The sequence below is a fragment of the Nesoenas mayeri genome (assembly GCF_963082525.1).
Source record: "Nesoenas mayeri genome assembly, chromosome: 1".
NCBI classification, from domain to species: domain Eukaryota; kingdom Metazoa; phylum Chordata; class Aves; order Columbiformes; family Columbidae; genus Nesoenas; species Nesoenas mayeri.
In genome coordinates, this window is record NC_137541.1 from 62,096,016 (window position 1) to 62,108,902 (window position 12,887).

At 39.7% G+C, this 12,887-nt stretch overlaps 1 protein-coding gene across 1 annotated transcript in view; it reads right to left on the reverse strand.

The window, feature by feature from the left end:
- The window catches only part of KIAA1549, a gene marked incomplete at both ends in the record, with an annotated part of 141,160 nt that overhangs the window by 61,736 nt on the left and 66,537 nt on the right, over window positions 1–12,887 (reverse strand). The window contains 4 exons of the mRNA XM_080360630.1: window positions 1,251–1,378; window positions 2,175–2,352; window positions 8,096–8,184; window positions 9,690–12,410. Coding sequence (XP_080216756.1) covers window positions 1,251–1,378; window positions 2,175–2,352; window positions 8,096–8,184; window positions 9,690–12,410 — 3,116 coding nt within the window. The remainder of the gene's footprint in view (window positions 1–1,250; window positions 1,379–2,174; window positions 2,353–8,095; window positions 8,185–9,689; window positions 12,411–12,887) is intronic.

The window sequence follows — 12,887 nt, forward strand, 5'->3', positions numbered from 1 at the left end:
AAGTTACATGTGAATTCCTCTTCTAAGAGTTGTCCTTTAAGGTCAATCATAATCCGGAATGATCTGAAAGCTACAGTCTGAAAAACTATGAAAAAAACACCTAGAGAAATAGCCAACAAAATAAACCTACCAATAAAGAAATATAAGATGAATACCAAACTGTGTTAGAGACACCATGGTAATGAAACATTCTGTAAATGGATGTTCTTTAAGTCAAGACCTCCTGCATCAGGCACACCTAGAACTGGTGGTTCTAACCGCTGGTTAGAACCCTTATTTTGCACCAATGTACACAGCAATGTACACAAACATCTTCCAGACAGTATGGAAGTATTCAAAATAACAGTTTACTAAGCTGATAGTCCAATAAATCAGTTTGTGTGTTTTGTCTTCAGTCTACCCAGTCACATTGAGTCATTCATTTGTACAGTTCTGAGCACTTTACTATATGTACTATATAGTACTTCAGGTACTATAAAGTTTGTCATTTTTCCTGCTATGATTTTATTTTAGGGTACCACAGATGGGCATTTATGGTGCCAGCTGAATAACATGACAAAATGTTTACTAATTTTGCTATTACAACAAAGCCAGATTAAATTTAAGAGTTCAGACAGAAGAGGGAGTTGGTCTCATTAAGCTGAACTACTGACTTTCCAGTGAGTTTTAAGCTCTGCTATGTGATTCAGTACCCAGCACATATGCAATACATTTCATATGCAGAGTTCCAGTAGCAGCTGCCACAGACGTCATATGTTGCTGTAAGTATTTGTAGACCTCAGAAGCAAGTAGCATGTTTGCTTACATAGTGGCAGAGCACGTATAACTCCTACATTCCCTAATGTGATCCCCTGAGTGGCAATGAGACCTGAAAACTGTCTTCCAACAAGAACATTCTAGCCATATTCTACTCCGTAACAATAAAATCTGATGGGAATGACTTTGATAAGTGTTAGGGCAGCCTTTATTTGAAAAACGATAAAACCTTATGCTCAGTAATGCTTTTGGATATATAAATCATCATTTTTGATCATTTTTTCAAAAAGTTTGAAACCAGAGCAATGTGGTGCCATATTATTTTGCAAGGGAAAAAAATCCTGACATCATAACAAAGCCTCATAGTTCTACATGATCTAGACAGCAAGTGGTAGCCAGTGAACACCCAACTCATTTTACCAGCTGGATGAAACACAGGATAAGCAAAGGTGAGGCAAAAAAGGGACAGATACGCAACATGCTAATCTTCTTACCTGCACAGAGAAGTTGTAGAACTCCTGGCGTTTGCTCACCTCCATGAATGCCATTGTCAGCCCTTTCTCAATGCGCCGGCTAAAGTTGCACAACCGAATATCCACGTTTCGAGGCACAAACTGAAGCACTGAGGGCACAGGGTACACGTTATCCTCACAGACAAGTACTTCCACGAGAGAGAACAAAACAAACAAGAGAATCCACAGGGCTACTACTTTTTCATGGAATTCAGGACATATTCAGTGAAACATGGGGAAAATATACAGTGGAAATACATTTTGTGTTGGTACAGTAAATTCTCTACACATTAATTCCTGTCACTACCTCATTATGCTGTCAGTCAACTAGGCAGGTCGTTTTGTTACACAAATAGAGCCTGAAGAAAATTTTAAATGATATCTCTGAGTCTCTAAATCTATTGAATGGGTAATATTTTAGTTTAGATGATTAGTAGTCATGGACTTCACATAAACAGCAGCCATGGAAAGGATACCACATGAGCTCACCAGTGAGCTCCTGCTCACCAGTTCTCCTAAGAGAATACTAAAAAGTAGTATTTAAGGTAATCAGAATTTGAAACTTGACTCAAGCATTATAAAAAGTAGCTGTACTGCATTTTTATGAATAAATGCTTCACAGGTTTTTTTTTCTCTTCTCACCTTTTGAAGCAAGAAAAAAGAGCACACCTATTTTGCAATGTGCCAAAAAAAATCCAGAAAAAATAATGAAATTATGATGTTAACTGTTCACAATTTATAATCTCTCAATCACGCATCTGGTGAGTACTTAGCTAAAAAACAAGAAGTTAAGATTCACAGTAGTAGAATGCAGGGTTTTGACCTGACCTTGCATACTCAATCATAAAAGAAGTGTGAATCAATACAAATCTACATCTCCTCCCCTTTGTGTCAAGAAGAACTCACCTGTCTGAACTTGGAATCTGTTATCTGGCACAGTGAAAGAAGGATGCAGCGAGAGGATGATGGGGGCCTCACCACGAAGAAGACTGCTGTTCACAAGCACATTTATGACAGCTACTGCCGTGTAAACAAAAGGACCTGATGTCACCAAGAAAGTAAATTTTGGGGAAATTTTATAAACCTACAAAAAAAAGAAAATTAAAAAAATATCTTCAATGTGAAATTTGACAACACTTCAGACCTACACAGTGTCATGCATTCCGATGCCATGCAATCAAGAGGTAGGAAAAAGCAATCTTTATTTTCCCAAGAGGGAGGAGAAGCACAAACACTCTGATAGAGCTGTGCCTTGCAGTCTCTGCTCCAGCGCATCAGAGGCAACTCCCCCGTGCTAGGTGCACCTACTAGAATCTCTTCAGTACAATCACATCTCCACATAGTATCACTTCCCCTCACCTGCACTGCCCTCAAGTACATAAGAGTTCCCATACAAAATTGTTGTTTACTTACTAAACTGCTTGCATAGCATCTGTAATTCAGTCATATACTGCATAGCAAATATATCCTATACCATTCACACATGAGATGCAAGAAGCAAAATACACATAACTTGTGTTTTATGGATTTAATTTTCACACTCAAGAACACTTTCTTCCAGAGAACACTACTATCTGCTTATTCTAGCATAGTTGCCACAATTACAATTTTCCTCTTCCAATTAATTTCCTGACTTTGAGACGTCTTAAAAACCCTAAGAAGCCTTAGTCATCATGTAAGAGAAATCAGACATTAAGTCAAACATAACACTAGGTGAATGTTTCCATGCAGACAATCTTACCCACCATTTCTCTGTCACCTAAGTAAAAACAAACTGAAAGCTTTTATTTATTTAAGCATATTGCAGTGTCTTCTCTCCTTCAGAGAAACTCCTCAATATCAAGGACACCTGTTTCCCCAGTATTTTTTTCCTCTTTGGTTTACTCCCTCAGTTTGCTTTATTTGCCTAAGGCAGTAACACTGAATTATTTTGAGATATCCAACATTGTGGCCTCACAAATAAATAAATAATACAAACCAGGGACCCCAAGGTTTTGACAAATGTGTACCTGTTAGATGAAGGGAGGCTAGCACCTTGCAGGTTTTGTGCTGGTGAAGGGATATTTAGATATCCTCAGCTTGAGGATCAGACTTATAGAAAGCACACTGCTACTTAAATTGTGACCCACACATTCCTTACAAGTATTTCTGCAACTGTGTAAAGTGATGGTAGTTGCTGTTTAGATGAGACAGCAAGCAGCTCTCTCCTGTCTTCTAAAAAAACCCCATCTTCAGCAGAAGAAAATACCTCACTAGCAGAAGGAAATGAAAAAAATTATCTATGCTGCCCATTATTCTTTTCTTCCTTCTTAGCCCACAAATATATGCAGCATCCAGTTTTTATTTTAAATGGATTTAGACCTACAGAACTCAAATTTGTTTGATATTAATAATATGCACAGCTCCTTGCAGTTCCTCTTATGTGAAATTTTATGCTTTTATCTCAGGATGAAATGATCTCTGCAGCTTCTGTTTGTCAAATGGAAACAGCAGTTATAATGGGTAAGACATGCCAAAAGAAAGTTGCCCATTACTTGCATAGGAGACTGCTTAAAAGGAAAGAAAATGAGGAATTAGAATTACAAATCTCAGTGACAATTTGCTAGTGATTTCTAAAACTATATACGCTGAGGAAAAAAGGCCTAGTGTAGCCAGCATGCACTGTATTTAGGTATTTCAGACAACAAACCAAGCCTCTGATAACTAACTTGGTTGTCTCCATCTCTCACCTGTTTCAGTACACCACAGATGCAGTGAAAGCAGCCTACCCCAAACAGCCCCCTAAAATTTTGCATCAACTTTTTCATCTTAACAGCTAACACTGTTTCTATTCTGTGCTTCACTGCAGCAGAAGAGTGACAGCAACTCCACAAGAATGGAAATGTAGAAAAGAACTTTTAAGTGTAATTTTGAGGTAGGTAGATTAGAAGCACAATATTGCAGTGTTGTCTAGAGCTCTGTACAACCTAATTCAGACAACAGAAATAATAAAGCCATGCCAGAAAGATGCTGTCTACAAGCTGATTCACAAAGAAGTCTGCAAGGTTGTCTAGGATAGATGAGCCCAGGTCATGAATGAGAATAGTTCCTCCTAGCACAGTAGAGCTGTTCACAAACCCGGTTGGTCCATTCAGCCCTCTCTTGGAGCTTTCACCTCTACTGTCAGGATAGTTAGACACTAATAAATTAGTTAGCTGAACCACCACATTTTAGAATGCCACCTATTAAGTAAACAAGCACAAATTTCTTCTATTAAACAAGTACAAATTTCTTATCGTAACACTTTGGGCCAAAAAGCTGGAGAAGCACACAAAACTCATGTGTGCTTCAGAGCCACTGCCACAGCAAAAGCCAAAACATTTCGCAGGAGCAGAGAACCCTTACGCTACCTCAAGTGAAGGCATCCCCTCTCCACAGTGTGATGGCTAATCCCAATCTGCTGTTTTCAGGGCCAATCTGTCTCACTCATAGCTCCCTTCTCGAAAGAGAGCGCTTCTTATATAGAAAGTTCTCAACCCTTAATTTACCAGAGGCTAGAAGAGTATTTGGGTAAAACATCACTGTATGCTTATTCTGTTCCTAATGATGTTTCCTAAGCATTTGTTATTGATTATTGTCGCTAAAATATTTGATCAGATGCACCTTTGCAACAATCTAATCCATGCCTACACTCCACCATATTATGCTGTGTAAACATCTGGCAGAAAGCATAAACTACTCGTTTCCTCACCACCACATTATTAAGCTTCCTGTAAAGAGCCTGCAGAGAGCGTTTAACTTCTTGAAGACAGGCTACAAAGGCTCACGGGTCTTAAAAATGAAACGAAGCTTCTGCTCCTATGCACATTACGAGCCTAAGGCAATAATTTTCTCACCCGTTTTACACACCCAAATGGTACCAGCCAGAATTTCAGCAGCAGTGAGAAGGGATGAAGCTGGTGCAAGTCCACGTGGTGGCACCTTTGAAAGGAGTATTTAACTGCCTGACAAGGAAATGATCTCCTTACTTTGAAGGCAGAGGTTTACCAGTCTTGGATGATAGAAACCGATACGCTAAGGTCAGGCCCAAACCCCCACATTAAATTCAGCAACAAAGACTACATGATAAAATTTCCAAGCACAAATGAGGCTAGTAAAAAGCTTTTTCCTGTTGGCATGAACTTAATACAGCAGGGGTCCTGGCAGCGAGTCACTGCCAACACTATTTTATTTCACACCCCAGTTCAACAAAGCTAAGTCAAGGGAACATTGTATAACAGACCTTACCCAAGATGTCATAAGGTTTACATTAGAGGAAGTTGACAAAAATTGCTCTTATTCAAACAATAGAGTCTTATACTTTTGCAGATGCAATACATTGAGATCAACTTCAAATAAAGAACTTCAAAATTTTAGGTTATTCTCACTTTACTCTGAAGATTTTTGCTAGGAAAAAATTGACAAGTTTTTTTCTTTAGGCAGAATTCAATTTCCAACTTCAACAACTCAGAATGTTTGAAATAATAAAGAAGCAGGGATCAGAGTTTCAAGTAAAAAACTTGGAAAAGAGTGTTCTAATTCTCCTTTCAGTGTTAAACTTGGTTTGTACCTAAAGTGAGCAGTAGTTATATCCATCGTTGCCATGGATTTTATTTTTAAAGCATACATTATTACCGAGTTAAATTTAACAAGACTGTCTCCCGATTTACGATGCATTACATCACAGCAGGGCAACAACATCTGTAAGCTGTAATAGGAGACACAGTAAAAAGGCAGCTTAGAGAAGTGCGCTGCTTTACCATAACCTGCAAAATGTACACACGATTCCTGGGTACTCTCAAGCAACAAAAGTCAGGTCTGTTTGATTAATTAAGTTTAGCAATATAGACAAATTCTGTTTAAAATTTTGCATTACCTCACTGTTAAACATGCTGATACTATAAGACAGCTCTTTATTTGAAATAACAGTTTTGTTAGTATTTCACCATTATAAGTGAAGACATTTGCTAGTGATTATATTTAGCGCAAAACCCATACTGAAGGCATCACGAAGGGAATACAAACAATGGCAGCATTCTAGCATAAAATAAGCATAACTGATTCTACAGAGATGCTTTCTCCTTTTGATAAAAAAGAATTTGCAAAGAATGAAGCTGGACTAACTACATTATTTATTAAAACAGTTGCTTCTGCGCAGCCTTAGGGCCAAAATATCCTATTGAGACCTTTACAAGGGAATAGTGCACATGAAAGAAAGGAATTTAAAGGGCAAAAATATAAAGAAGCAAGACACCAAATGTTGGTTCCAATCAGCCTTCAAATATTTAGCAATAGATTTTGTCTTAGTGCTGTTATTATTAAGAGGGTAAGTGCTTCCATATTATTGAGGCATATAAGGTCATTGAAAATTAGTGTAGTTCTATCATTGTGAACTTTTGGCTTTTACTTGACTATGCCAGTTTGCACAATCAGAAGGCATAACTCACAAACCAGAAGAAAAATCTGTTATTTACAAAAAAATCCTAAAAAAGCTTATAGGCAGCTATTGCTAAACGGACTTAAACTAAACATAATTTATAGCTGCAGCTCACTGTGGCTGAAGTTTGGCAGAAATTTATAACACTCCTATCTTGACTAGGTAGTAGAGAGGGATGATCTCAAATACCAGAAAGGAGTTGTTTAATTACTGAGTGCAGTGATTATGGCAGGAGCTGTCAAAACACTATTTCCCCACACGGATCGGCAAGCAGAAGTTAGAGGCATCAAAGGATCCTGCGCACAGAGAAACTCAAGCTACGGAAACATTCAAACTACTATGCGAGTTAACTTCATAATGAAAATGAGATCATAGACTCAAAAAAGTAAGATAATGTGGTGCTGGGCTATCACATCTGATGAATGCAGACATGAAAAGTTGCAAGTGCAGCTGAACCTGCACCTACACCAGTACTTCCATTAAAACATTTCATTTTGTCCCCAGTGTTAAGCATCTGATTATACAACAAAGGTACCCCCAAACTACCTCTACAGTCTTTTCCTCTCAGACAGAGGGTTTCAGATAGAGAGGAAGAACAGAGTCTCACTTTGAGGTTAGGAAATAATACTAAAATATTGCTCAAAGGTAAGTCTTTAAACATCAAAGCAGAAGAAGTTTTCAAAAAAAAAAAAACAACCCCAAACAAACAAAACAAAAACCAAACAACCCCAAACAAACAAACCAAGAATGCAGCAATTCCTAGCCCTGTGAGTGGGGGAAGGACCTGAGTAACACCTATTTGAAGGCTTAAAAATAACATCTTACCATTGCACACCTGATTTTTTTCCCTGCCTTTTTCATCTGACAAATCCTGTATTTGGGATTCCACTAGTTCCCCTGCAAGTGTTGATGGCCTCACTTAAAACATAAAATATCACAACACTGTGCAGAATGTTTGGTTTTGTTTTGTTTAAGGTGCTAAGTATATAATCAGCTAGCAGAAGAAATAAAACTTTTGTACAGCTATTTCAAAGGGTAAAACCTTTTCAGTTCAGTTTCAATTCAGCAGCCAAAGGAGCTGAGCAGTAGAGGCTGGGCACTGCTTGCTCACCTCTGGCAAAATCAAGAAAGATCAGAAAATGCTGACATTCTAAAAGTAAAAAAGTTGATGTCATACTAATGTTATACTAAAAAACAAGCAAACAAACAAAAAACCACAAACATGACTAACATTTGAGTTAGAATAAACTGCTCTCTGATATACTATAGTCCCACATGGGCTGTTTTTAAACCACCATTTTAACCTGTGAACTAAAATGACTATGGTATTACATTAATCAAAGAGTACTTGCACACACTTCATCTCACTTACCTCCAGCTCTACTGGTCGCCTGAACTGAACTCTGAGCACTTCTCTGATGGATTCACTGACATTTGGTAGAACAGCTCTTCGGGCCAGCACTGGAAATTAATGTCAGTCAATAAATACATTTTAGCTTCATCTCCTGAGCTTTGATACAAAGCTGCATTTTCAATTGTGCAATGCATGAAAAAGCAGACAATGAGATCAACTGCATCAAATGGATAAGATGATGCACAAGGAAACAGGTAAAGGTGTGACTGTATCCTAAAAAGTGACTGTGCATACAGTTGAAGGAACTCCAGGTTTACTTTCTCTCTTGTTTTGTTTTTCCATATCTAATGTCTTTAGCATTCTAGTAAAAGAATCTCCTAAGGAGCCACTGGGGCATTCAAATTGGATCTCAAAGTTGCAGCACATTCAGTCTGACCTGTGCACAATGAGCCTGCTGTCATAGTGCAGTTAAAGCTTTGTAGGCAACACATGGAATGCAGATAGGGTCAGAAAAAAGCCACAGAAAATATGCATCTATTTTACTCTTTAAATAAAAAGTAAACAAATTTGACACTGATTACTGAAAGGGATATCCACCAACTAAGAAACTGCTTTAAAAAACCTACATCCCTTCGGATGTCATGTCTGTTACAGTCACACTTGAGACTGTGACTACGGTCATGGAAACAACTAAAAAGTGTTGCCTTGTCATCCTGCATTTACTTTCCATCAGTAACTTGCCCACAGAACTACTCAAATTACAGGTTAAAAAAAAAAAACCAACAACTTCCTCATCAAGAGCACAGCCAGCTCACCTTCCTATCTGAAGGATAAGGTTATGCTCATTTTGGTTTACATATTGCAAGTAAACAGTAAGGGGAAAATGTGTTGCTTACCACAGAACATGCAGCACTTCTGCAGCTGCCCTGGATTAGTTGGCTAGTATTGTTTTGTTAACAAGCTAGGAAGAGGTAGGAGCACACCACAAAAGCAAACACAGATGCTGAGGCAATTAATTTTGAAACAAAGTAACGTCACTTTTTTTGGTTACAAACACACCAAATCCAATTGAAGTTAAGTACAGTAGGAGAAAAAGTATAAACATAAGCTAGTACGTTACAATTGTAAAAACGGTAACGAAACCTAAACATTTTTTAAACCAACTGTCTTCTTCCATATCACAACATTACCTCACATGCAGGTTTTTTTTACAAACAGCAGCAACAACTGGAAGGAGAAACTTAGTCAGAATATTTAATAGTTCGATAGAACAGTTCCATGACAATAACATTCATTGATAACCCACAAAATTATAAAGCAACCTTTAATTCAGTATACTTGTACGTACACATCAGCAATTTTAGAAGACAATTTCATTCTCGGTGCAGTGTAATGCATATGTAACTCACTATCACAATGGACTTTGTTAAAGTGAATTCTATTATTTTCAAGAGTAAATGATAAATCAATGCTTTTACAGCCATTTGTCTAAATTTACACCTTATTTCTTTAGAAGGCTCCCTTTAGCTAACTCAATATCTGAAATTTAGCTAGGGGGTCTACCTTACAGTGGCTTCTGAGAAACAAAATAAAAATGTTAGGCATCTCTTACCTGCAGTGACTAAGTAAGCATCGGGAACCGTGATGTCGCAGACGTAGGGTTGCCTGGTAGTGGTCACAGCAGAGGTTATGACCACAGGTTCAGATGGAGCAGTGGTCACCAGTGGAGTGGAGGAGGAGAACGTCCCCAGGCTGCCTGAAGCAGTCGTGCCGTCGCTGCCTGTGGCACTGGTGGCACTGGCTGTGGGGACAGCGGTGGGAGCAGCCGATGCATCAGTACCAGCAGCTACGCTGCTTCCTGCTGGAACTTCATCCCCAGTGGCAGGGCTGGAAGTGGGAAGAAACTGTGTGGGAGTAAACGACGTGGTCACAGGCAGAGATGCTGTAGGAGAGGGCATCACACTGCTGGTGTCGACACGTGATGTCAGGTTCACAGGGTCTACAGGAGGAAGGGCTGTGTGGGCACTGCCCTCGCTGCTGGAAGTTAAAAGCAGCGTGGGATTAATTGTAGCACCAATATCCTCATCAGAAGCTGGAGCAGTTGATAGTAAAGATGAAGATATATTTAAGACAGGAGTCGCCGGAAAGGTAGTAAACAAAGAGATCAGATTTGTTTCACTGAGCAAGACGCTGCTGGTAACAGAGTGGGTGTCAGATGCAGGCAGCACCAGGGTAGGAACCACGGAATGGGAGGCAGAGAGTGAAGGCTCCACCAGAGAGGTAGCTCCTGTAACAGCTGAGGTAAACACAACTTCAGAGCCCGCTTCCAGAAACACAGACGACTCAGAGTGAAAATCTGATGATGGCGTTATTTCAGGAACATGTGCACCTGGAACAGAAGATTCATTTGAGTAAAAGGATGATGTTTGGCTGAGACGGAACTGAGAAACCTCAGCGTCAGTGGCAGAGCTGACAGTGGTAGCTGACTCCCAGCTGGAAACATCCTCAGAAAGTACTGATGTCCCAGTCAACAAGGTCTGAGGTAAGAGTGTTGATAAATCACTTTGCATGACGGAGTAAGAACTCAGCATGGCCGATGATAAAGACAAGTAGCTAGGTTCAATAAGATATGGTGTTGATAAAAGATTGGATGGAAAATCTGAAAAATTTGAAGACAGTTCTTCCCTTGCAGATGTCCTGTGAAGCAAAACCACAGATTCTGATGGCATTAATTCTGGAGACTCCAGCAAAGTTGTATGGCTGACTGGAAATGACACTACTGGCTCACTCAGTATCAACGTAGAGTCAAGCACAGTGGTGATGGCACCAGGAAGTTCTACATGAGCCCTTGATGTCTGCAAAACTGTTTCCAGAACAGGAAGGGAAAACTGGGCAGAGATGTTCAGTGATGTTCCTCCAGAGAGCTGATAGTAGGAAGGAGAAATTGTTATAGGTGTTTCAGTGTTAAGGTCAGTGTCTGTAGTGCTTGGTAAAAACACGCTTGAATCAGGGATTTCTGCAAATCTTGAAGAAAATGAAACAACTGGTCTTGATGGAAAAGAAGTATCAAAAATCTCAAGTGTAGACTCCTCTAATTCATACCCGTCAGTAATTATTGTTGTAAATGGACTTATGCCTTGTACTTCAGAGACTCTGATGGACAAAGTTTCCAGATAATCCCCTGAGCCCACATCATGTTCTGGGGAAAAGCCTGCTTCTGGCAGCAGTGAAACTGAGTCACAATACAGACAAGAACTGTATGATCTTGTGAAAGGCACTGGACTTGTGAGCTCACTGACAAGCTCCAATTGACTTGGTATTTCTGAGCCAGCAGGCAAATTTGGTGCTGCACTGGAGAATTCATGTGTAAACAGGCTGGCATCAAGAACGGTATTAGAGTCTGAGGAAATGGCAGCTGAGCGAAGCTGGAAAGAGGCGAGTGGAAGACTAACAGGAAACAGAGCAGGCTCAGCATCAGCTCCTGAAGCCCGTGTGGACCACAAAATACTTGGACTGGGGTAGGTCCACGAACTGGGAGTTTCTGCTGCCCTGCTACTCGCATCAGCATAAACATCACCATACAAGTCTGTACTTTGTGCTGTGGCATCTAGGGTTAGAGGGGTAATTTTAGCCAGCAGCTTGAGATGAAGAGGTGACTCTTCTGAAGCAGCTCCAAAAGGCAGAGCTGTTAAACTTGCATTTATGTTTTCCCGCATTGCAACTCCTGCCTCAGAAGGAATGGAAGTGAAATAAATAGCTGTATTTGGAGGGTACAACGGCAAGTCTCTGCCTGCAGTTAGTACTTCACTATCTGGTACAAAAGACTGCAGTTCTGCAAGAGCGTTACTGTCTTCAGGGACAGCACTCAGAGTCTTTTGCTGTGCTGCTTTTGAGATATCATATGGTGAAAAAAGGAGAGATAATGAAGGTGTTAGCAACACAGTTTCTAATGTTTCTCTTGGTGGCTCTACTGTATTAACAGAGTGATGATCTGTTAAAACTGCAAAAGACTTCAGTGGAGGAGTCCACTGTGCCTTTGGAAATGAGCTAATAAATTCATTGTCGCTTAAGAATGCCTCATTGCTTGTTATGGAGACATCTACCAACGGTGTACTTCTCCCTTCTGAAATTCTGACGATTTCTCCTTGGTTAAATAAAGTCACATCAAAGGGAGTGGTAACTGATGAAAAAACCATTTGAAGGAAGTTACTTTCTTGGGACTCCAAAGTACTTTTCGCTAAGGCCATTTGTGTCCTGCTGCCTGATATGCTTTGGTGCACTTTTGAGTCCATTGAGAAAAAGGTAAAATTTTGCTGCTCTGAGGATCTCTCATCTATATAAAGAGGGAGAGAGAAAAAGAAAAAAACAAAAGCCACCAGATTAGCACAAGTAGTAAGATCGCAATGAGCAAACCTCACACACAGTATTTTTGGAGACAGCTGCCCAGAATTCAAAGGCTGAGACAAAACCTCTCAGTATATGAAAAATCTCCATGAGCGAATCAGCACAAACAATAACATTCCCCATGAAACTCTGTTCCCTGGAAATGAGCAGGACAACGCGAGCCGCTGTCACTTTGTAACTACTGCTCTCTCTCCAGCAGTGCTCCAGTGAGCCCCAAGGAAGGACATAAAGTGCCCTCCTCTTACTCACATGAAGCTACAGCGCATGGCAGCCAATGGTCACACGAAGTAAACATACCAAAAAGGGTAACAAGAAACAATGCAGGGATAAATTCTGTGTAACTTTAGGTCTTCTGCTTTCTTTTAGTATCACTTCATTTCCTCTGGTTTTATTATTTCTTAATATT